The 25,061-nt window shown below is 54.5% G+C and overlaps 1 protein-coding gene across 1 annotated transcript in view; it reads right to left on the reverse strand.

Moving 5' to 3' along the window:
• LOC121562182 (general transcription and DNA repair factor IIH helicase subunit XPB) overlaps positions 1-25,021 on the reverse strand; it is an 80,654-nt gene extending 55,633 nt beyond the window's left edge. The window contains 11 exon segments of the mRNA XM_045217942.1: positions 1,541-1,725; positions 4,195-4,339; positions 4,530-4,699; positions 14,232-14,284; positions 14,286-14,434; positions 14,655-14,828; positions 15,180-15,315; positions 15,424-15,473; positions 17,827-18,063; positions 22,584-22,786; positions 24,890-25,021. Of these exon segments, the coding sequence (XP_045073877.1) occupies positions 1,541-1,725; positions 4,195-4,339; positions 4,530-4,699; positions 14,232-14,284; positions 14,286-14,434; positions 14,655-14,828; positions 15,180-15,315; positions 15,424-15,473; positions 17,827-18,063; positions 22,584-22,786; positions 24,890-24,917 (1,530 nt within the window). The 5' untranslated portion in view covers positions 24,918-25,021.
• Between the last annotated feature and the right edge of the window lie 40 nt (positions 25,022-25,061).

Below are 25,061 nucleotides of genomic sequence, written 5' to 3' on the forward strand. Positions count from 1 at the left end.
TCTCACTACAGAACCAGGAGATAGACTAGTGTCCTGTCCAGGGGGTGTCCTGTACATCAAGCTGTCTCACTACAGAAACAGGAGATAGACTAGTGTCCTGTCCAGGGGGTGTCCTGTACATCAAGCTGTCTCACTACAGAAACAGGAGATAGACTAGTGTCCTGTCCAGGGGGTGTACTGTACATCAAGCTGTCTCACTACAGAACCAGGAGATAGACTAGTGTCCTGTCCAGGGGGTGTCCTGTACATCAAGCTGTCTCACTACAGAAACAGGAGATAGACTAGTGTCCTGTCCAGGGGGTGTCCTGTACATTAAGTGGTCTCACTACAGAAACAGGAGATAGACTAGTGTCCTGTCCAGGGGGTGTCCTGTACATCAAGTGGTCTCACTACAGAAACAGGAGATAGACTAGTGTCCTGTCCAGGGGGTGTCCTGTACATCAAGCTGTCTCACTACAGAAACAGGAGATCCTATGAGCCGTTCACAAGCCAAAGATCATGCAAGGCTACTTATTTTAAGCGTGCATTTTGCAAGTGGCTAGTTTGCATCAACTAACTTCACCAAAAACCAAAAACGGGAAGGTTTAGCGTGCGAACTTTGGGTTTTGAATCGCGACGTCCTCGCACGTCTGCCTGGTGTCCCCTGTTCGAAGTTACCAAGAGAGTCAGAAATCATTCGCAGACCCTGGTCGCTACTGCTGCCTAGGGTCTGGGCTTCTGAGACTAGACCTTGAGGTGTCCTATTCCATGAGCCAGGTATATTCTGTCCCGCCCATCACCAGGTTAAGCCCCACACAGACCGGTACAGGTATGGATGACAGACTAACCTCGGCACACTGGACCTTAGCTATTCTGTCCCGCCCATCACCAGGTTAAGCCCCACACAGACCGGTACAGGTATGGATGACAGACTAACCTCGGCACACTGGACCTTAGCTATTCTGTCCCGCCCATCACCAGGTTAAGCCCCAAACAGACCGGTACAGGTATGGATGACAGACTAACCTCGGCACACTGGACCTTAGCTATTCTGTCCCGCCCATCACCAGGTTAAGCCCCAAACAGACCGGTACAGGTATGGATGACAGACTAACCTCGGCACACTGGACCTTAGCTATTCTGTCCCGCCCATCACCAGGTTAAGCCCCACACAGACCGGTACAGGTATGGATGACAGACTAACCTCGGCACACTGGACCTTAGCTATTCTGTCCCGCCCATCACCAGGTTAAGCCCCACACAGACCGGTACAGGTATGGATGACAGACTAACCTCGGCACACTGGACCTTAGCTATTCTGTCCCGCCCATCACCAGGTTAAGCCCCACACAGACCCGGTACAGGTATGGATGACAGACTAACCTCGGCACACTGGACCTTAGCTATTCTGTCCCGCCCATCACCAGGTTAAGCCCCACACAGACCGGTACAGGTATGGATGACAGACTAACCTCGGCACACTGGACCTTAGCTATTCTGTCCCGCCCATCACCAGGTTAAGCCCCACACAGACCGGTACAGGTATGGATGACAGACTAACCTCGGCACACTGGACCTTAGCGATGTATCCGTTGTTCTGTAGCTCCATCCAGTTAGCCTCGAACAGCTTGGGCCCGATCAGGAAGTTGAGATCAACGATCTTGTCGTCCTCTCGGACCAGTGTGGCGGTCAGACCCAGCTTACAGTGGGCCTGGACAATGGTCAGAACACGACGGAACATCTTGGCTACAGAGATGGGGGCGAGACAATGCACACGTTATTAGACAAATGTTTTGGAAACATCACAGAAGAGAGAAAATACTTTCTGGTCCTCCGGCAGTTAACCCCCTAAAGCTGATGCCCGCACGGAAATCGAATTAGCATAACCCTCCTAACCCTAACTCCTCCTATCCCTAAACCTAACCCCTCCTAACCCCTCCTATCCCTAACCCCTCCTATCCCTAACCCTAATCCCCTCCTATCCCTAACCCTAACCCCTCCTAACCCTAACCCCTCCTATCCCTAACCCTAACCCCTCCTATCCCTAAACCTAACCCCTCCTAACCCCTCCTATCCCTAAACCTAACCCCTCCTAACCCCTCCTATCCCTAAACCTAACCCCTCCTAACCCTAACCCCTCCTAACCCTAACCCCTCCTAACCCTAACCTCTCATAACTTAACCAAAACCCCTAACCCCTGACAGACTCACCAGGGATGGTGTAGACTAACCATCACCTCTCATAACTTAACCAAAACCCCTAACCCCTGACAGACTCACCAGGGATGGTGTGGACTAACCATCACCTCTCATAACTTAACCAAAACCCCTAACCCCTGACAGACTCACCAGGGATGGTGTGGACTAACCATCACCTCTCATAACTTAACCAAAACCCCTAACCCCTGACAGACTCACCAGGGATGGTGTGGACTAACCATCACCTCTCATAACTTAACCAAAACCCCTAACCCCTGACAGACTCACCAGGGATGGTGTGGACTAACCATCACCTCTCATAACTTAACCAAAACCCCTAACCCCTCCTATCCCTAACCCCTCCTATCCCTAACCCTAACCCCTCCTATCCCTAACCCATCCTATCCCTAACCCTAACCCCTCCTATCCCTATCCCTAACCCCTCCTGTCCCTAAACCTAACCCCTCCTATCCCTAACCCTAACCCCTCCTGTCCCTATCCCTAACCCCTCCTATCCCTAACCCATCCTATCCCTAACCCTTAACCCTCCTATCCCTAACCCCTCCTGTCCCTATCCCTAACCCCTCCTATCCCTAACCCCTCCTGTCCCTAAACCTAACCCCTCCTATCCCTAACCCATCCTATCCCTAACCCCTCCTATCCCTAACCCATCCTATCCCTAACCCTAACCCCTCCTATCCCTAACCCATCCTATCCCTAACCCATCCTATCCCTAACCCTAACCCCTCCTGTCCCTATCCCTAACCCCTCCTGTCCCTAAACCTAACCCCTCCTATCCCTAACCCATCCTATCCCTAACCCTAACCCCTCCTGTCCCTAACCCCTAACCCCTCCTGTCCCTATCCCTAACCCCTCCTGTCCCTAAACCTAACCCCTCCTATCCCTAACCCCTCCTATCCCTAACCCTAACCCCCTCCTATCCCTAACCCATCCTATCCCTAACCCTAACCCCTCCTATCCCTAACCCATCCTATCCCTAACCCCTCCTATCCCTAACCCCTCCTATCCCTAACCCCTCCTATCCCTAACCCTAACCCCTCCTATCCCTAACCCATCCTATCCCTAACCCTAACCCCTCCTATCCCTAACCCATCCTATCCCTAACCCTAACCCCTCCTATCCCTAACCCATCCTATCCCTAACCCCTCCTATCCCTAACCCCCTCCTATCCCTAACCCCTCCTATCCCTATCCCTAACCCCTCCTATCCCTAACCCCTCCTATCCCTAACCCCCTCCTATCCCTAACCCTCCTATCCCTAACCCCTAACCCCTCTATCCTAACCCATCCTATCCCTAACCCTAACCCCTCCTATCCCCTAACCCATCCTATCCTAACCCTCCTATCCCTAACCCCTCCTATCCCTAACCTCTATCCCTAACCCATCCTATCCCTAACCCAACCCTCCTATCCCTAACCCTCCTATCCCTAACCCTAACCCCTCCTATCCCTAACCCCTCCTATCCCTAACCCATCCTATCCCTAACCCTAACCCCTCCTATCCCTAACCCTAACCCCTCCTATCCCTAACCCCTCCTATCCCTAACCCATCCTATCCCTAACCCTAACCCCTCCTATCCCTAACCCCTCCTATCCCTAACCCCTCCTAAGTTAACCCCAACCCCTAACCACAGAACGATAGACAGACACTCCAGGGATGGTGTAGACTAACCATCACCTCTCATAACTTAACCAAAACCCCTAACCCCTGACAGACTCACCAGGGATGGTGTGGACTAACCCTAACCTCTCATAACTTAACCAAAACCCCTAACCCCTGACAGACTCACCAGGGATGGTGTAGACTAACCCTAACCTCTCATAACTTAACCAAAACCCCTAACCCCTGACTGACTCACCAGGGATGGTGTAGACTAACCCTAACCTCTCATAACTTAACCAAAACCCCTAACCCCTGACAGACTCACCAGGGATGGTGTAGACTAACCATCACCTCTCATAACTTAACCAAAACCCCTAACCCCTGACAGACTCACCAGGGATGGTGTGCACCTCGTCCAGGATGATGAGTCCCCACTCCTGGGACCTCATCCACTCCATGACCCTCTCTGCCTCCCAAGACCTCTTGGTGGTGTGCCCCAACATGCTGTAAGTGCTGATGGCCACCGAGCAGCCGATCGGCTTCAAGACCAAAACAAACTTCATTTGAAGAGCATTTAAAAATCGCAACACACTTTAAACTAAAACAATAACTTGAAATAAATCAATCAAAGCTAAAAAAAGAAGCAGTAAAAGAGATAATTATACAAAAACACAGACCGAGTTGAAAAGGGGATTTTAAAACCTTAATGGTGTTTGCTGTGTCTCTTACCTTGTCTTTGGCGTCTGAGGTGAAGCGGCAGATCTGAGAGTCATCGATGGTGGACCACATCTTAAACTGAGCCTTCCACTGTTCTACTGACACAGAGCTGTTCCCCAGGACCAGACAGCGCTTACGGACTGTACAGGCTGCGGTTACCCCTACTAGAGACTTCCCCGCACCTGGGGAGAGGAGGAGAGATGTGGGGTGGGGGGAGAGGAGGAGAGATGTGGGGAGAGGAGAGGAGAGAGGTGAGGTGGGGGAGAGAGAGAGGAGGAGATGTGAGGTGGGGGGAGAGGAGAGGAGGAGAGATGTGGGGGTGGGGGAGAGGAGGAGATTGGGTGGGGAGAGGAGAGGAGAGGAGAGATGTGGGGTGGGGGGAGAGGAGGAGAGATGAGGTGGGGGAGAGAGAGAGGAGGAGAGATGTGAGGTGGGGGAGAGGAGAGGAGGGAGAGATGTGGGGGTGGGGAGAGGAGAGGAGAGGAGGAGAGATGTGGGGTGGGGGGGAGGGAGGAGAGATGGGGGTGGGGGAGAGAGAGGAGGAGGGAGATGGGGTGGGGGGAGAGGAGAGGAGGAGAGATGTGGGGAGAGGAGAGGAGGAGAGATGTGGGGTGGGGAGAGGAGAGGAGGAGAGATGTGGGGTGGGGAGAGAGGAGAGGAGGAGAGATGTGGGGGTGGGGGGAGAGGAGAGGAGGAGAGATGTGGGGTGGGGGAGAGGAGGAGAGATGTGGGGTGGGGGAGAGGAGAGGAGGAGAGATGTGGGGGTGGGGGAGAGGAGAGGAGGAGAGATGTGGGGTGGGGGGAGAGGAGAGGAGGAGAGATGTGGGGGTGGGGGAGAGGAGGGAGAGATGGGGGTGGGGGGAGAGAGGGAGGAGAGATGTGGGGTGGGGGGAGAGGAGAGGAGGAGAGATGTGGGGTGGGGGGAGAGGAGAGGAGGAGAGATGTGGGGTGGGGGAGAGAGGAGGAGAGATGTGGGTGGGGGAGAGGAGGGGAGAGATGTGGGGTGGGGGAGAGGAGGAGAGATGTGGGGTGGGGGAGAGAGAGGAGAGATGTGGGGGTGGGGGGAGAGGAGAGGAGGAGAGATGTGGGGTGGGGGAGAGAGAGGAGGAGAGATGTGGGTGGGGGAGAGAGGAGGAGAGATGTGGGGGGGGAGAGATGTGGGTGGGGGAGAGAGAGGAGGAGAGATGTGGGGTGGGGAGAGGAGAGGAGAGGAGGGAGAGATGTGGGGTGGGGGAGAGGAGAGATGAGGGGTGGGGAGAGGAGAGGAGGAGAGATGTGGGGTGGAGGGAGAGGAGAGGAGGAGAGATGTGGGGTGGGGAGGAGAGGAGAGGAGGAGAGATGTGGGGGTGGGGAGAGGAGGAGATGTGGGGTGGGGGAGAGGAGAGGAGGAGAGATGTGGGGTGGGGGAGAGAGAGAGGAGGAGAGATGTGGGGTGGGGAGGGAGAGGAGGAGGAGGAGAGATGGGGTGGAGGGAGAGGAGAGGAGGAGAGATGTGGGGTGGGGGAGAGGAGAGGAGGAGAGATGTGGGGGTGGAGAGGAGAGGAGGAGAGATGTGGGGTGGGGGAGAGGAGAGGGAGGAGAGATGTGGGGTGGGGGAGAGGAGAGGAGGAGAGATGTGGGGGTGGGGGAGAGGAGAGAGGAGAGATGTGGGGTGGGGAGAGGAGAGGAGGGTTGTGGGGTGGGGGGAGAGGAGGAGAGATGTGGGGTGGGGGGAGAGGGGGGGAGAGATGTGGGGTGGGGAGAGAGGAGAGGAGGAGAGATGTGGGGTGGGGGAGAGGAGGAGAGATGTGGGGGTGGGGGGAGAGGAGAGGAGGAGAGATGTGGGGTGGGGGAGAGGAGAGGAGGAGAGATGTGGGGTGGGGAGAGGAGGAGAGATGTGGGGTGGGGGAGAGGAGAGGAGGAGAGATGTGGGGTGGGGGGAGGGAGAGGAGGAGAGATGTGGGGTGGGGGAGAGGAGGAGAGATGTGGGGTGGGGGAGAGGAGGAGAGATGTGGGGGTGGGGGAGAGGAGGAGAGATGTGGGGTGGGGGAGAGGAGAGGAGGAGAGATGTGGGGTGGGGGAGAGGAGAGGAGGAGAGTTGTGGGGTGGGGGAGGAGAGGAGGAGGAGGAGATGTGGGGTGGGGGAGAGGAGGAGGAGAGATGTGGGGTGGGGGAGAGGAGGAGAGATGTGGGTGGGGGAGAGGAGAGGAGGAGAGATGTGGGGGTGGGGGGAGAGGAGGAGAGGAGGAGAGATGTGGGGTGGGGAGAGGGGAGGAGATGTGGGGTGGGGGAGAGGAGAGGAGGAGAGATGTGGGGTGAGGGGAGAGGAGGAGAGATGTGGGGTGGGGGGAGAGAGGAGGAGGGATGTGGGGGTGGGGGAGAGGAGGAGGAGGAGATGTGGGGGTGGGGGAGAGGAGGAGAGATGTGGGGTGGGGGAGAGGAGGAGGAGAGATGTGGGGTGGGGGAGAGGAGAGGAGGAGAGATGTGGGGTGGGGGGAGAGGAGGAGGGTTGTGGGGTGGGGGAGAGGAGGAGAGTGTGAGGTGGGGGGAGAGGAGGAGAGATGGGGGGTGGGGGAGAGGAGAGGAGGAGAGATGTGGGGTGGGGGAGAGGAGAGGAGGAGAGATGTGGGGTGGGGGGAGAGGAGGAGAGATGTGAGGTGGGGGAGAGGAGGAGAGATGTGGGGTGGGGGGAGAGGAGGAGAGATGTGGGGGTGGGGGAGAGGAGAGGAGGAGAGATGTGGGGTGGGGGAGAGGAGAGGAGGAGAGATGTGGGGTGGGGAGAGGAGGAGGGTTGTGGGGGTGGGGGAGAGGAGGAGGGTTGTGGGGTGGGGAGAGGAGGAGAGATGTGGGGTGGGGGAGAGGAGGAGAGATGTGGGGTGGAGGGAGAGGAGGAGAGATGTGGGGTGGGGGGAGAGGAGGAGAGATGTGGGGTGGGGAGAGGAGGAGAGATGTGGGGTGGGGGGAGAGGAGGAGAGATGTGGGGGTGGGGGGAGAGAGGAGGAGAGATGGGGGTGGGGGAGAGGAGGAGAGATGTGGGGTGGGGGAGAGGAGGAGAGATGTGGGGTGGGGAGAGGAGGAGGAGAGGAGGAGAGATGTGGGGTGGGAGAGGAGAGATGTGGGGTGGGGGAGAGGGAGAGATGTGGGGTGGGGGAGGAGGAGAGATGTGGGGGGGGGGGAGAGGAGGAGGAGGAGATGTGGGGTGGGGGGAGAGGAGAGATGTGGGTGGGGAGAGGAGGAGGAGAGATGTGGGGGAGAGGAGAGGGAGAGGAGGAGAGATGTGGGGTGGGGAGAGAGAGAGGAGGAGAGATGTGGGGTGGGGGGAGAGGAGAGATGTGGGGTGGGAGAGGAGGAGAGATGTGGGGTGGGGGAGGAGGAGAGATGTGGGGGTGGGGGGAGAGGAGAGATGTGGGGTGGGGGGAGAGGAGGAGGGTTGTGGGGTGGGGGAGAGGAGGAGAGATGTGAGGTGGGGGGAGAGGAGGAGGGTTGTGGGGGTGGGGGAGAGGAGGAGAGATGTGGGGTGGGGGAGAGGAGGAGGAGAGATGTGGGGTGGGGAGAGGAGGAGGGTTGTGGGGGTGGGGAGAGGAGAGGAGGAGAGATGTGGGGTGGGGGGAGAGGAGAGGAGGAGAGATGTGGGGTGGGGGGGAGAGGAGAGGAGGAGAGATGTGGGTGGGGGGGAGAGGAGGAGAGTGTGGGGTGGGGGGAGAGGAGAGGGAGGAGAGATGTGGGGTGGGGGGAGAGGAGAGGAGGAGAGATGTGGGGTGGGGGGAGAGGAGGAGGAGAGATGTGGGGTGGGGGAGAGGAGGAGAGATGTGGGTGGAGGGAGAGGAGGAGAGATGTGGGGGTGGGGGAGAGGAGAGGAGGAGAGATGTGGGGTGGGGGAGAGGAGAGGAGGAGAGATGTGGGGTGGGGAGAGGAGAGGAGGAGAGATGTGGGGTGGGGAGAGGAGGAGAGATGTGGGGTGGGGGAGAGGAGGAGAGATGTGGGGTGGGGGAGAGGAGAGGAGGAGAGATGTGAGGTGGGGGAGAGGAGAGGAGGAGAGATGTGGGGTGGGGGGAGAGGAGAGGAGGAGAGATGTGGGGTGGGGGGAGAGGAGAGGAGGAGAGATGTGGGGTGGGGGGAGAGGAGGAGAGATGTGAGGTGGGGGGAGAGGAGGAGAGATGTGGGGTGGGGGAGAGGAGGAGAGATGTGGGTGGGGGGAGAGGAGGAGAGATGTGAGGTGGGGGGAGAGGAGGAGAGATGTGGGGGTGGGGGAGAGAGGAGGAGAGATGTGGGGTGGGGGAGAGAGGAGGAGAGATGTGGGGTGGGGGAGGAGAGGAGGAGAGATGTGGGGTGGGGGGAGAGGAGAGGAGGAGAGATGTGGGGTGGGGGAGAGGAGGAGAGATGTGGGGTGGGGGGAGAGGAGAGGAGGAGAGATGTGGGGTGGGGGGAGAGGAGAGGAGGAGAGATGTGAGGTGGGGGAGAGGGAGAGGAGGAGAGATGTGGGGGTGGGGAGAGGAGAAGAGATGTGAGGTGGGGGAGAGGGAGGAGAGATGTGGGGTGGGGGGAGAGGAGGAGAGATGTGAGGTGGGGGAGAGGAGGAGAGATGTGGGGTGGGGGAGAGGAGAGGAGGAGAGATGTGGGGTGGGGGGAGAGGAGAGGAGGAGAGATGTGGGGTGGGGGGAGAGGAGGAGAGATGTGAGGTGGGGGGAGAGGAGGAGAGATGTGAGGTGGGGGAGAGGAGAGGAGGAGAGATGTGAGGTGGGGGAGAGGAGGAGAGATGTGAGGTGGGGGGAGAGGAGGAGGGAGATGTGAGGTGGGGGGAGAGGAGGAGAGATGTGAGGTGGGGGGAGAGGAGGAGAGATGTGGGGTGGGGGAGAGGAGAGGAGGAGAGATGTGGGGTGGGGGGAGAGGAGGAGGAGGAGAGATGTGGGGGTGGGGGGAGAGGAGAGGAGGAGAGATGTGTGGGGAGAGGAGGAGAGATGTGAGGTGGGGGGAGAGGAGGAGAGATGTGGGGGTGGGGAGAGGAGAGGAGGAGAGATGTGGGGTGGGGGAGAGGAGAGGAGGAGAGATGTGGGGTGGGGGGAGAGGAGGAGGAGAGATGTGGGGTGGGGGGAGAGGAGAGGAGGAGAGATGTGAGGTGGGGGGAGAGGAGGAGAGATGTGGGGTGGGGAGAGAGGAGAGGAGGAGAGGAGATGTGGGGGTGGGGGAGAGGAGAGGAGGAGAGATGTGGGGTGGGGGGAGAGAGGAGGAGAGATGTGGGGTGGGGGGAGAGAGGAGGAGAGATGTGGGGTGGGGGGAGAGGGAGAGGAGGAGAGATGTGGGGGTGGGGGAGAGGAGGAGAGATGTGGGGTGGGGAGAGGGGAGGAGGAGAGATGTGGGGTGGGGGAGAGGAGAGGAGGAGAGATGTGGGGTGGGGGGAGAGGAGAGGAGGAGAGATGGGTGGGGTGAGGGAGAGAGAGGAGAGATGTGGGGGTGGGGGGAGAGGAGAGGAGGAGAGTGTGGGGTGGGGGGAGAGAGGAGGAGAGATGTGGGGTGGGGGAGAGGAGAGGAGGAGAGATGTGGGGGTGGGGGAGAGGAGGAGGAGAGATGTGGGGGTGGGGGAGAGGAGGAGAGATGTGGGGGGGGAGAGGAGAGAGGAGGAGGAGAGATGTGGGGTGGGGGGAGAGGAGAGGAGGAGAGATGTGGGGGTGGGGGGAGAGGGAGAGGAGGAGAGATGTGGGGTGGGGGGAGAGGAGAGGAGGAGAGATGTGGGGTAGGGGGAGAGGAGAGGAGATACCAAACATCAGGAACACCTTCCTAATATTGAGTTGCGCCCCCCCCATTTGCCCTCAGAACAGCCTTTAACCCCGTCTCCTCCCCTTCATCTACACTGATTGAAGTGGATTTAACAAGTGGCATCAATAAGGGATCATAGCTTTCACCTGGTCAGTCATGGAAAGACGTTTTGTCCACTCAGTGAATAAAGCTACACATCAATATTAAAACCCATCTTTCATATCTCTGTCTTGACGTATCTCTTGATCAAAAAAAGCCACCACACGATGTTCAGACGACACCTTGAGGTAACAACATATCCCCATCTGAAATTTCTCTTCCTTCAACAATACTTTTTTAAAAAGAACATATCTGGTGTTAACTGACAATACCTGCTCATCAGAGAATAGGAGCGTAGCTAGATTAAAAAACCTTCAACGTTACGGCAAAATTTAGATTTCCGCCTAAATAGACATTACCCAATTTGGAAGTGGCTCTGGATAAGAGCGTCTGCTAAATGACTTCAATGTAAAAAACCCAAGAGTTATTTATCATGAGAGGACCAGACACAATAACTAGTAATGTTGCAATACTCCAAGAAAGGTTCAAATCTCACCTTTCTGGTAGAAATAGTTATAAATTGCTGAGGTGTGTCCCTTTAGAGGACACAAGCTCAAGCACATAGTACAAATATTATTTAAAAAAAGAATTACTTTTTTCTATTCAACAAAAAGTGGGGCAATATGGCTTGAAATGACAAATGGTTTAAATACAGTAACAATCAAATGATAAATGACTTACTATGAGATAAATATGATCATACTTTGTGACAATACAATAAATCGGCACTATTTCATATAACTGCCGACAGACAATTTTCTCCTAAAAGTCCGCTGAGCAGCGCAGAGACACCATTAAAAACGTGTGCAGACTCGTTTTCAACTTCAGCTGTAAGCACCAAGTGATTTCGTCCATCTGTGACCAATAGAATTGAAATAAGACCACTTTCTATGAAATGATTTAGTATTTTTTTGCATGTTGAGAGCTCTAAAATCAGGCTGAGAATATCACAGTGAGATGAAACATGTATTGTTGCTCCCGCTAGATTCTCCCGGACACAGGAAATCAGACACAGGAAATGGTTCCTTTGTCCGTCACTCCCCATGTAAACGTGGGGTCTGAAACCAGACACTTCAAGTCAGCTCTGCTGGGAGAGTTGGAGCAGAAAGCAGAGAGATGGGGCTCTCTTGCACTATAAGACACAGGACCCTGCAACGATCAGAGCGCTTTGTACACCAAAACGTCAGTCGGAACCGGTCCAGAATCCCCAAATAGGGTACTTAACATCTCATTAAAAACCTTTCCAAGGCTCATTGGGTTTCTGAGAATTCGGAGAGGCATGTTCTGTGACTAAGAGCTTTAGAGAAAGCCACTTGATACGGATCGCCATTTAGCCTTTCTAGAAATCTGTAAGGCTGTCCGGAATAACCACAGAAGACATGTTAATCCTTGTGCAAAGCTCCACGACTCATTGGCCTTTCCCCAGGAGTCATTAGCCATCCTGGTCAGACTAACGCCTCCTGGTCGGACTAACACCTCCTGGTCAGACTAACACCTCCTGGTCGGACTAGCGCCTCCTGGTCGGACTAGCGCCTCCTGGTCGGACTAACACCTCCTGGTCAGACTAACACCTCCTGGTCGGACTAGCGCCTCCTGGTCGGACTAGCGCCTCCTGGTCGGACTAGCGCCTCCTGGTCGGACTAGCGCCTCCTGGTCGGACTAGCGCCTCCTGGTCGGACTAACACCTCCTGGTCAGACTAACACCTCCTGGTCGGACTAGCACCTCCTGGTCGGACTAACGCCTCCTGGTCCTCCTGGTCGGACTAACACCTCCTGGTCGGACTAACGCCTCCTGGTCTGACTAGCACCTCCTGGTCGGACTAGCGCCTCCTGGTCGGACTAACGCCTCCTGGTCGGACTAACGCCTCCTGGTCGGACTATCACCTCCTGGTCGGACTAGCGCCTCCTGGTCAGACTAGCGCCTCCTGGTCAGACTAACCCCTCCTGGTCCTCCTGGTCGGACTAACGCCTCCTGGTCGGACTAGCACCTCCTGGTCGGACTAGCGCCTCCTGGTCAGACTAGCGCCTCCTGGTAAGACTAACGCCTCCTGGTCCTCCTGGTCGGACTAACACCTCCTGGTCCTCCTGGTCGGACTAACGCCTCCTGGTCAGACTAACACCTCCTGGTCAGACTAACACCTCCTGGTCCTCCTGGTCGGACTAACGCCTCCTGGTCTGACTAACACCTCCTGGTCCTCCTGGTCAGACTAACGCCTCCTGGTCAGACTAGCGCCTCCTGGTCAGACTAACACCTCCTGGTCCTCCTGGTCGGACTAACGCCTCCTGGTCAGACTAACACCTCCTGGTCCTCCTGGTCGGACTAACGCCTCCTGGTCAGACTAACACCTCCTGGTCAGACTAACACCTCCTGGTCCTCCTGGTCAGACTAACGCCTCCTGGTCAGACTAACGCCTCCTGGTCAGACTAACGCCTCCTGGTCGGACTAACACCTCCTGGTCAGACTAACACCTCCTGGTCCTCCTGGTCAGACTAACGCCTCCTGGTCAGACTAACACCTCCTGGTCCTCCTGGTCAGACTAACGCCTCCTGGTCAGACTAACACCTCCTGGTCCTCCTGGTCGGACTAACGCCTCCTGGTCAGACTAACACCTCCTGGTCCTCCTGGTCAGACTAACGCCTCCTGGTCAGACTAACACCTCCTGGTCCTCCTGGTCAGACTAACGCCTCCTGGTCAGACTAACGCCTCCTGGTCAGACTAACACCTCCTGGTCAGACTAACACCTCCTGGTCGGACTAGCACCTCCTGGTCAGACTAACACCTCCTGGTCCTCCTGGTCGGACTAACGCCTCCTGGTCAGACTAACACCTCCTGGTCAGACTAACACCTCCTGGTCGGACTAACACCTCCTGGTCCTCCTGGTCGGACTAACGCCTCCTGGTCAGACTAACACCTCCTGGTCAGACTAACACCTCCTGGTCAGACTAACACCTCCTGGTCCTCCTGGTCGGACTAACGCCTCCTGGTCAGACTAACACCTCCTGGTCAGACTAACACCTCCTGGTCAGACTAACGCCTCCTGGTCAGACTAACGCCTCCTGGTCAGACTAACACCTCCTGGTCAGACTAACACCTCCTGGTCAGACTAGCACCTCCTGGTCAGACTAACGCCTCCTGGTCAGACTAACACCTCCTGGTCGGACTAGCACCTCCTGGTCAGACTAACACCTCCTGGTCCTCCTGGTCGGACTAACGCCTCCTGGTCAGACTAACACCTCCTGGTCAGACTAACACCTCCTGGTCAGACTAACACCTCCTGGTCGGACTAACGCCTCCTGGTCGGACTAACGCCTCCTGGTCAGACTAACGCCTCCTGGTCAGACTAACGCCTCCTGGTCAGACTAACACCTCCTGGTCAGACTAACACCTCCTGGTCCTCCTGGTCAGACTAACGCCTCCTGGTCAGACTAACACCTCCTGGTCAGACTAACACCTCCTGGTCAGACTAACGCCTCCTGGTCGGACTAACGCCTCCTGGTCGGACTAACGCCTCCTGGTCCTCCTGGTCGGACTAACGCCTCCTGGTCGGACTAACCTTTTTATCTATAAAATGTCTGACAACTAGCTAAATGTCATTTTACCACTTTCCACATATATTTGGGGATTCCTCCTCTGTAAACGTCATTTGCCTGATGACGCCCTAGTGGACAAGGAGAGTCATTTCATACAAGCACATTTATTCCCATGTTTCCTCTCCTTGCCTCCTCTCCTCGATTACCTTTGACCTTTTTCAAAAGGAGGAGAGGAGGAATCAAGGAAATCACTATGACTCCGGAACGAGCTCTTCCGTTGCCAAACATCTCACCTTCCTACCACCTCTTCCCCCCCCCTCCCCCTCTCTCTCCCTCCTCCCCCTCTCTTACCACAGGGTAGTACGATGACTCCTGAGCGGGCTCGGCCGTTACCAAACATCTTGGAGGCTCTTCTCCTGGTAAGGCCTGAGCACAGCTGTGGCCTTCAGGTCCATGTTGATGTCAGGGTTCACCGTGTCGTTCCGGAAGTCATACTCAGCCAGGAGAGGATACTCCATGTTGATACACCTCTTCTGCAGCTCTTCAATCATCTCCTGGAGGGAGGGAGGGAGGGAGGGAGGGAGGGAGGGAGGGAGGAGGGAGGAAGGAAGGAAGGAAGGAAGGAAGGAAGGAAGGAAGGAAGGGAGGAAGGGAGGAAGGGAGGGAGGAAGGAAGGATTCAAGGAGATGTGAGTGTGTGCTAACAGCAGTGAATAGGACAGATACGGTCAAGACTTCAGAGATGCACATCGACACGTTATGGTGTCAAGTTAACCTGTCGGATCTCAAAGGACACGGTCTGCGTCTCCTCCTCCTCCTCTTCCTCCTTGTCCATCTGTTCGTAGTAGCTGAATATGTCCTCTGGTACCTGGGCGGCTCCTGGAGTGTGGCCCCCAGGGGCCGCTGAGGTGGAGGCCGCTGCTCCGTTGTCCTGGAGGGACTTAGAGATCTGGCAAGGATGGATGTTACATCAGTACAGGCTTTAACATACATGCTGTTGTGTGTGTGTGTGTGTCCCTGTGTGTGTGTGTGTGTGTGTGTGTCCCTGTGTGTGTGTGTGTGTCTCTGTGTGTGTGTCCCTGTGTGTGTGTGTGTGTCTCTGTGTGTGTGTGTCCCTGTGTGTGTCTCTGTGTCCCTGTGTGTGTGTGTGTGTCTGTGTCCCTGTGTGTGTGTGTGTGTGTGTGTGTGTGTGTCTGTGTCCCTGTGTGTGTGTCCCTGTGTGTGTGTGTGTGTCCCTGTGTGTGTGTGTGTGTGTGTGTCTCTGTGTGTGTCTCTGTGTGTGTGTGTTAGATGGTCATACCGCTGACTTGCTGTGTATGACCTCCGTGATGAGCTCAGTATCAGTTCCCTCTGCGGTGCGGAGACGACAGTCTCTGATCACACTGTCCTGAAGCAGACGCTGGATCACCTCGGGGAAGGCACTCTCCACAAAGTACCTGACACACACAGATCCAGAAAACATTACTGCAAAGCAGTGAATGGAAATAGGACTTGTTTTCTTGGCTCAGAAGAACATGTCAAGCCCAATGTGGCGGTGAACATACCTGTTGTGTTTCAGAACCAACTTGACCTTGCCATAGCTCACAGTGCAGAGCTGAAAGAGGAGAGATTCATCAGACTGCATGACCCCACATCACACACACTACAAACCAGCCCCTACCAGGTACCCTGTACCACCTCCTCCTCCCTGTACCACCTCCTCCTCCCTGTACCACCTCCTCCTCCTCCCTGTACCACCTCCTCCTCCTCCCTGTACCACCACCTCCTCCTCCTCCCTGTACCACCTCCTCCTCCTCCTCCCTGTACCACCTCCTCCTCCTCCCTGTACCACCTCCTCCTCCTCCCTGTACCACCTCCTCCTCCTCCTCCTCCCTGTACCACCTCCTCCTCCCTGTACCTCCTCCTCCTCCTCCCTGTACCACCTCCTCCTCCTCCTCCCTGTACCACCACCTCCTCCTCCTCCCTGTACCACCACCTCCTCCCTGTACCTCCTCCTCCTCCTCCTCCCTGTACCACCTCCTCCTCCTCCTCCCTGTACCACCTCCTCCTCCTCCCTGTACCACCTCCTCCTCCTCCCTGTACCACCTCCTCCTCCTCCTCCTCCTCCTCCCTGTACCACCACCTCCTCCTCCTCCCTGTACCACCACCTCCTCCCTGTACCTCCTCCTCCTCCTCCTCCCTGTACCACCACCTCCTCCCTGTACCTCCTCCTCCTCCTCCTCCCTGTACCTCCTCCTCCTCCCTGTACCACCACCTCCTCCTCCTCCTCCCTGTACCACCACCTCCTCCTCCCTGACCACCTCCTCCTCCCTGTACCTCCTCCTCCTCCTCCTCCCTGTACCACCTCCTCCTCCCTGTACCACCTCCTCCTCCCTGTACCACCTCCTCCTCCCCCCTGTACCACCTCCTCCTCCTCCCTGTACCACCACCTCCTCCACCTCCTCCACCTCCTCCTCCCTGTACCACCTCCTCCTCCTCCCTGTACCACCACCTCCTCCACCTCCTCCTCCTCCCTGTACCTCCTCCTCCTCCTCCTCCCTGTACCACCTCCTCCTCCCCCCTGTACCACCTCCTCCTCCTCCCTGTACCACCACCTCCTCCAACTCCTCCTCCCTGTACCACCACCTCCTCCTCACTGTACCACCACCTCCTCCTCCCTGTACCACCTCCTCCTCCTCCTCCCTGTACCTCCTCCTCCCTGTACCACCACCTCCTCCTCCCTGTACCACCACCTCCTCCCTGTACCACCACCTCCTCCCTGTACCACCACCTCCTCCACCTCCTCCTCCCTGTACAACCTCCTCCTCCCTGTACCTCCTCCTCCTCCCTGTACCACCACGTCCTCCACCTCCTCCTCCCTGTACCTCCTCCTCCTCCCTGTACCTCCTCCTCCTCCCCCCTGTACCACCACCTCCTCCACCTCCTCCTCCCTGTACAACCTCCTCCTCCCTGTACCTCCTCCTCCTCCCTGTACCACCACCTCCTCCACCTCCTCCTCCCTGTACCTCCTCCTCCTCCCTGTACCTCCTCCTCCTCCCCCCTGTACCACGACCTCCTCCCCCCTGTACCACGACCTCCTCCTCCTCCCTGTACCACCACCTCCTCCACCTCCTCCTCCCTGTACCACCTCCTCCTCCTCCCTGTACCACCTCCTCCTCCTCCCTGTACCACCTCCTCCTCCTCCCTGTACCACCTCCTCCTCCTCCCTGTACCACCTCCTCCTCCTCCCTGTACCACCTCCTCCTCCCTGTACCACCACCTCCTCCTCCTCCCTGTACCACAACCTCCTCCTCCCTGTACCACCACCTCCTCCTCCCTGTACCACCACCTCCTCCTCCCTGTACCACCACCTCCTCCCTGTACCACCACCTCCTCCTCCCTGTACCACCACCTCCTCCCTGTACCACCACCTCCTCCTCCTCCCTGTACCACCACCTCCTCCTCCTCCCTGTACCACCACCTCCTCCTCCTCCCTGTACCACCACCTCCTCCTCCTCCCTGTACCACCACCTCCTCCTCCCTGTACCACCACCTCCTCCTCCCTGTACCACCACCTCCTCCTCCCTGTACCACCTCCTCCTCCCTGTACCACCACCTCCTCCTCCCTGTACCACCACCTCCTCCTCCCTGTACCACCACCTCCTCCTCCCTGTACCACCTCCTCCTCCTCCCTGTACCACCACCTCCTCCTCCCTGTACCACCACCACCTCCTCACTGTACCACCACCTCCTCCTCCCTGTACCACCTCCTCCTCCCTGTACCACCACCTCCTCCTCCCTGTACCACCACCTCCTCCCTGTACCACCACCTCCTCCTCCCTGTACCACCACCTCCTCCTCCTCCTCCTCCCTGTACCACCACCTCCTCCTCCTCCTCCTCCCTGTACCACCACCTCCTCCTCCTCCTCCTCCCCCAGACCCCTGTATCATCTCCTCTCCTAACGGACCTTGATGAACTGCACGATGCCGTCCGGTACAGATGTCTTGCTGAGTTTCTGGAGATACTCCACTATGTCTGAGGTCTGCAGACCCACGCTCACGGCAGCATACAGGGAGTAGGCTGTCAGCTTGTACTCGTGAACGTGAACCGGACGACACACCGGCTCTGCTATGGCTACCAGGAAGTCCTGGGCATACTTATACACCGGTGAGAAGGCTTCCAGGAAGATGTGTCCATCTGGGGCCTGACGGAGAGCGAGGTGGGGGGGGGGATAGGGAGAGAGAGAGAGAATAGAAATATGCAGAATATAAAAAAAAATATTGGTTACTGTGGTTACTGTTGCATGACTTTAAGTGTCATGAAAGCAGGGGAGCAACCCCCCCACTTTCTGAAATTGCATTTTTGTCCCCCCCCCTAGTTTTATCATTGGAATGTGATACAAAACGAGGCAACGGTGTGCTTTAGGACCATGTGGACACCTCAGAGCGGTCGGGTAGGCTGTTTATCCAACTGGATAAAATAATAATTATGCCCCCCACCCACTTCTAAAACCAAAGTTGCACCCCTGCATGAAAGCACGGGGGTCTCAATGGAGTTGTTAAAGGGGAACAGTCAGGTACCACGCTGGTACATCTCAGTCAGTATCTGTTAAAGGGGAACAGTCAGGTACATCCCAGTCAGTATCTGTTAAAGGGGAACAGTCAGGTATATCCCAGTCAGTATCTGTTAAAGGGGAACAGTCAGGTACATCCCAGTCAGTATCTGTTAAAGGGGAACAGTCGGGTACATCCCAGTCAGTATCTGTTAAAGGGGAACAGTCAGGTACATCCCAGTCAGTATCTGTTAAAGGGGAACAGTCAGGTCCATCCCAGTCAGTATCTGTTAAAGGGGATCCCAGTCAGGTACATCCCAGTCAGTATCTGTTAAAGGGGAACAGTCAGGTACATCCCAGTCAGTATCTGTTAAAGGGGAACAGTCAGGTCCATCCCAGTCAGTATCTGTTAAAGGGGAACAGTCAGGTACATCCCAGTCAGTATCTGTTAAAGGGGAACAGTCAGGTACATCCCAGTCAGTATCTGTTAAAGGGGAACAGTCAGGTACATCCCAGTCAGTATCTGTTAAAGGGGAACAGTCAGGTACATCCCAGTCAGTATCTGTTAAAGGGGAACAGTCAGGTACATCCCAGTCAGTATCTGTTAAAGGGGATACAGTCAGGTACATCCCAGTCAGTATCTGTTAAAGGGGAACAGTCAGGTACATCCCAGTCAGTATCTGTTAAAGGGGAACAGTCAGGTACATCCCAGTCAGTATCTGTTAAAGGGGACACAGTCAGGAACATCCCAGTCAGTATCTGTTAAAGGGGAACAGTCAGGTACATCCCAGTCAGTATCTGTTAAAGGGGAACAGTCGGGTACATCCCAGTCAGTATCTGTTAAAGGGGGATCCCAGTCAGGTACATCCCAGTCAGTATCTGTTAAAGGGGAACAGTCAGGTACATCCCAGTCAGTATCTGTTAAAGGGGATCCCAGTCAGGTACATCCCAGTCAGTATCTGTTAAAGGGGAACAGTCAGGTACATCCCAGTCAGTATCTGTTAAAGGGGAACAGTCAGGTACATCCCAGTCAGTATCTGTTAAAGGGGAACAGTCAGGTACATCCCAGTCAGTATCTGTTAAAGGGGAACAGTCAGGTACATCCCAGTCAGTATCTGTTAAAGGGGATCCCAGTCAGGTACATCCCAGTCAGTATCTGTTAAAGGGGAACAGTCAGGTACATCCCAGTCAGTATCTGTTAAAGGGGATCCCAGTCAGGTACATCCCAGTCAGTATCTGTTAAAGGGGATCCCAGTCAGGTACATCCCAGTCAGTATCTGTTAAAGGGGAACAGTCAGGTACATCCCAGTCAGTATCTGTTAAAGGGGAACAGTCAGGTACATCCCAGTCAGTATCTGTTAAAGGGGATCCCAGTCAGGTACATCCCAGTCAGTATCTGTTAAAGGGGAACAGTCAGGTACATCCCAGTCAGTATCTGTTAAAGGGGAACAGGCAGGTACATCCCAGTCAGTATCTGTTAAAGGGGAACAGTCAGGAACATCCCAGTCAGTATCTGTTAAAGGGGATCCCAGTCAGGTACATCCCAGTCAGTATCTGTTAAAGGGGAACAGTCAGGTCCATCCCAGTCAGTATCTGTTAAAGGGGATCCCAGTCAGGTACATCCCAGTCAGTATCTGTTAAAGGGGAACAGTCAGGTACATCCCAGTCAGTATCTGTTAAAGGGGAACAGTCAGGTACATCCCAGTCAGTATCTGTTAAAGGGGATCAGTCAGGTACATCCCAGTCAGTATCTGTTAAAGGGGATCACAGTCAGGTACATCCCAGTCAGTATCTGTTAAAGGGGAACAGTCAGGTACATCCCAGTCAGTATCTGTTAAAGGGGAACAGTCAGGTACATCCCAGTCAGTATCTGTTAAAGGGGAACAGTCAGGTACATCCCAGTCAGTATCTGTTAAAGGGGATCCCAGTCAGGTACATCCCAGTCAGTATCTGTTAAAGGGGAACAGTCAGGTATATCCCAGTCAGTATCTGTTAAAGGGGATCCCAGTCAGGTACATCCCAGTCAGTATCTGTTAAAGGGGAACAGTCAGGTACATCCCAGTCAGTATCTGTTAAAGGGGATCCCAGTCAGGTACATCCCAGTCAGTATCTGTTAAAGGGGATCCCAGTCAGGTACATCCCAGTCAGTATCTGTTAAAGGGGATCCCAGTCAGGTACATCCCAGTCAGTATCTGTTAAAGGGGATCCCAGTCGGGTACATCCCAGTCAGTATCTGTTAAAGGGGAACAGTCAGGTACATCCCAGTCAGTATCTGTTAAAGGGGAACAGTCAGGTACATCCCAGTCAGTATCTGTTAAAGGGGAACAGTCAGGTACATCCCAGTCAGTATCTGTTAAAGGGGAACAGTCAGGTACATCCCAGTCAGTATCTGTTAAAGGGGATCCCAGTCAGGTACATCCCAGTCAGTATCTGTTAAAGGGGAACAGTCAGGGACATCCCAGTCAGTATCTGTTAAAGGGGAACAGTCAGGTCCATCCCAGTCAGTATCTGTTAAAGGGGAACAGTCAGGTCCATCCCAGTCAGTATCTGTTAAAGGGGAACAGTCAGGTCCATCCCAGTCAGTATCTGTTAAAGGGGATCCCAGTCAGGTACATCCCAGTCAGTATCTGTTAAAGGGGATCCCAGTCAGGTACATCCCAGTCAGTATCTGTTAAAGGGGATCCCAGTCAGGAACATCCCAGTCAGTATCTGTTAAAGGGGATCCCAGTCGGTACATCCCAGTCAGTATCTGTTAAAGGGGAACAGTCAGGTACATCCCAGTCAGTATCTGTTAAAGGGGATCACAGTCAGGTACATCCCAGTCAGTATCTGTTAAAGGGGAACAGTCAGGTACATCCCAGTCAGTATCTGTTAAAGGGGGAACAGTCAGGTATATCCCAGTCAGTATCTGTTAAAGGGGATCCCAGTCAGGTACATCCCAGTCAGTATCTGTTAAAGGGGAACAGTCAGGAACATCCCAGTCAGTATCTGTTAAAGGGGAACAGTCAGGGACATCCCAGTCAGTATCTGTTAAAGGGGAACAGTCAGGTACATCCCAGTCAGTATCTGTTAAAGGGGAACAGTCAGGTCCATCCCAGTCAGTATCTGTTAAAGGGGAACAGTCAGGTCCATCCCAGTCAGTATCTGTTAAAGGGGAACAGTCAGGTACATCCCAGTCAGTATCTGTTAAAGGGGATCCCAGTCAGGTACATCCCAGTCAGTATCTGTTAAAGGGGATCCCAGTCAGGTACATCCCAGTCAGTATCTGTTAAAGGGGAACAGTCAGGTCCATCCCAGTCAGTATCTGTTAAAGGGGAACAGTCGGGTACATCCCAGTCAGTATCTGTTAAAGGGGATCCCAGTCAGGTACATCCCAGTCAGTATCTGTTAAAGGGGATCCCAGTCAGGTACATCCCAGTCAGTATCTGAGCCTAGAGGCTCTCTTCCTACTATCTATCCTCATCCTGGCTCCAGATCTGTGATTTCAGGCTACAATCTTTCATTGAAACAATAACAAAGTGGTCACCCGCCCGTTTCTGTAAGAAGGGATGAGCCTGAAAAATGTAACCACGCTCAAATTCATAGACAGAGGACTGACCAGCCATAATATCATAATTAAGCAATAAGGCCCGAGGGGGCGTGGTATATGGCCAATATACCACGGCTAACGGCTGTTCTTAGCCACGACGCAACGCGGAGTGCCTGGACTCAGCCCTTAGCCGTGGTATATTGGCCATATATCACAAACCCCCGAGGTGCCTTATTGCTATTATAAACTGGTAACCAACGTTATTAGAACAGTAAAAAGAAATGTTTTGACATACCCATGGTATACGGTCTGATATACCACGGCTGTCAGCCAATCAGCATTCAGGGCTCGAACCACCCAGTTTATAATTACAGTTGAACCATGTTTTGAGGCTATACAGTGTTTGTTTAAATTTACATTATTTACAAACATTGTCGTAAAACAAGCTGATACTTTGGGTTCTGACGGGGGCCGACAGTTGAACTGAGATCATGAGGCATTTATAAGTTATATTCTTCAAGAATCAATGGATAGCCTATATCATTAATTTATAAGTCCATAAATTGATGTAGCAACTAAGGATTCTATCTTTAAGCACCACCAGCTCCCGAGTTAACTTGGTAACGTAATCTGTCAGTCTTACCACCCAGAGAGGTCGTGATCCGTGGTCGTTCTTCAGCAACATCTGCAGCCGGTAGTCTTTAGCCCCGTACTCGTCCAGCTTGATGGCCGACTCATCCACTGTTTTACCAGCCGCCGCAGGGACGGCCTCCTGGGACTCACTGCCCATCGCCTCCTCTTCATCCTCATCTTCATCATACACACGCTTCTTAGAAGACTTCCTCTCTGGAGGAAGAGAGACAGACAGGAGGGAGGAAGAGAGAGACAGACAGGAGGGAGGAAGAGAGAGAGACAGACAGGAGGGAGGAAGAGAGAGAGACAGACAGGAGGGAGGAAGAGAGAGAGACAGACAGGAGGGAGGAAGAGAGACAGACAGGAGGGAGGAAGAGAGACAGACAGGAGGGAGGAATAGAGACAGACAGGAGGGAGGAAGAGAGAGAGAGACAGGAGGGAGGAAGAGAGAGAGAGACAGGAGGGAGGAAGAGAGAGAGACAGACAGGAGGGAGGAAGAGAGACAGGAGGGAGGAAGAGAGAGACAGACAGGAGGGAGGAAGAGAGAGAGACAGGAGGGAGGAAGAGAGAGAGAGAGACAGGAGGGAGGAAGAGAGAGAGAGAGACAGGAGGGAGGAAGAGAGAGAGAGAGACAGGAGGGAGGGGAGAGAGAGAGAGACAGGAGGGAGGAAGAGAGAGACAGACAGGAGGGAGGAAGAGAGAGAGACAGACAGGAGGGAGGAAGAGAGAGAGAGAGACAGGAGGGAGGAAGAGAGAGAGAGAGACAGGAGGGAGGAAGAGAGAGAGAGAGACAGGAGGGAGGAAGAGAGAGAGAGAGACAGGAGGGAGGAAGAGAGAGAGACAGGAGGGAGGAAGAGAGACAGACAGGAGGGAGGAAGAGAGAGAGAGACAGGAAGGAGGAAGAGAGAGAGAGACAGGAGGGAGGAAGAGAGAGAGACAGACAGGAGGGAGGAAGAGAGAGACAGACAGGAGGGAGGAAGAGAGACAGACAGGAGGGAGGAAGAGAGAGAGACAGGAGGGAGGAAGAGAGAGACAGACAGGAGGGGTGTCAGGAAGCAGAAATTGGCTGAGCCGTGAGTCCTACAACTGGGACACTCAGTGCGACATATTCATCACCAAAGAGAAAGACAGTTGATAGAAGATGAATTGTTGTTCTGAAATCAGCTCTCATTGTAGCATCACCGATTAAGATGCGTTTTAAATCACAGTGATCGCTACTCTCAGAGAGTGCTATTGTCAGACAGGCAGTGACAGCTTGGAAAAGCTACATTGAATTCTATGTCAGGCAGAAATTAGTATTTGAATTAGGAAAGGTTCCTCTCACGACCTCTACAAGCCAGAATGTTGAATAAAATGATATTTTAACTTACTTTACCAGTTGTCTGTCCTTTTGGCGGTAGGAATGTGAGACAACATATCCACAGGAAAAGTATAATTACATGAACTTTTCAGTACTGGTGGCGTGTTCAGATTTCTATCACCTGAAGCATGCCACAAGATGAAAAGACATGGACACGCGCCGAGCTCGCGCTTACACGGTTCTGTGCATGTGTAAAGGACATCAGGCTGATTGCTTAGCAACTACCACTTCCTCCCGATTGGGCACATACCTCCGGGCTAAGGCAGTGACTGCAGCATCTTGAAGTTAAGTCTTTTGTTAGCTACAGCTACAATACTACTACTATAGGTACTAGCTAGCTACAGCTACAATACTACTACTATAGGTACTAGCTAGCTACAGCTACTATACTACTACTATAGGTACTAGCTAACTACAGCTACTATACTACTACTATAGGTACTAGCTAGCTACAGCTACTATACTACTACTACTACTATAGGTACTAGCTAGCTACAGCTACAATACTACTACTATAGGTACTAGCTAACTACAGCTACTATACTACTACTATAGGTACTAGCTAACTACAGCTACTATACTACTACTATAGGTACTAGCTGTCGTAGCTGGCCGTGACCGGGAGACCCATGGGGCGGCGCACAATTGGTCCAGGGTAGGGGAGGGAATGGCCGGCAGGGATGTAGCTCAGTTGGTAGAACATGGCGTTTGCAACACCAGGGTTGTGGGTTCGATTCCCACGGGGGGGCCAGTATGAAAAAATAATGTATGCACAAACTGTAAGTCGCTCTGGATAAGAGCGTCTGCTAAATGACTAAAATGTAACGTTACAGTTACACAGAATGCCTATCTGTCTCCCATGCTTCAGCATCATGCTATTGCCATCACAACACCGACTGAACAGCAACATGAGTTGGAGTAACATTCAATTTCCGGAAAAATATCTAGATACTCACCCCGATCTCCCCTGTCTTTCTTCCCCATGATATGAGCTTGTTCCGAAAACAACTTTTCTTCGTCAAACCATGTTAAACAAAGGTGAGAAACACCAACAACCAACTGCGAAGCGACCAACTTGGTTTCCTCCTTGTATGGAAATGAGCATGTGACCTACGAATTCTGCTTGTT

This window comes from Coregonus clupeaformis, unplaced genomic scaffold (assembly GCF_020615455.1).
Source record: "Coregonus clupeaformis isolate EN_2021a unplaced genomic scaffold, ASM2061545v1 scaf1281, whole genome shotgun sequence".
In the NCBI taxonomy this organism is placed as follows: Eukaryota; Metazoa; Chordata; class Actinopteri; order Salmoniformes; family Salmonidae; genus Coregonus; species Coregonus clupeaformis.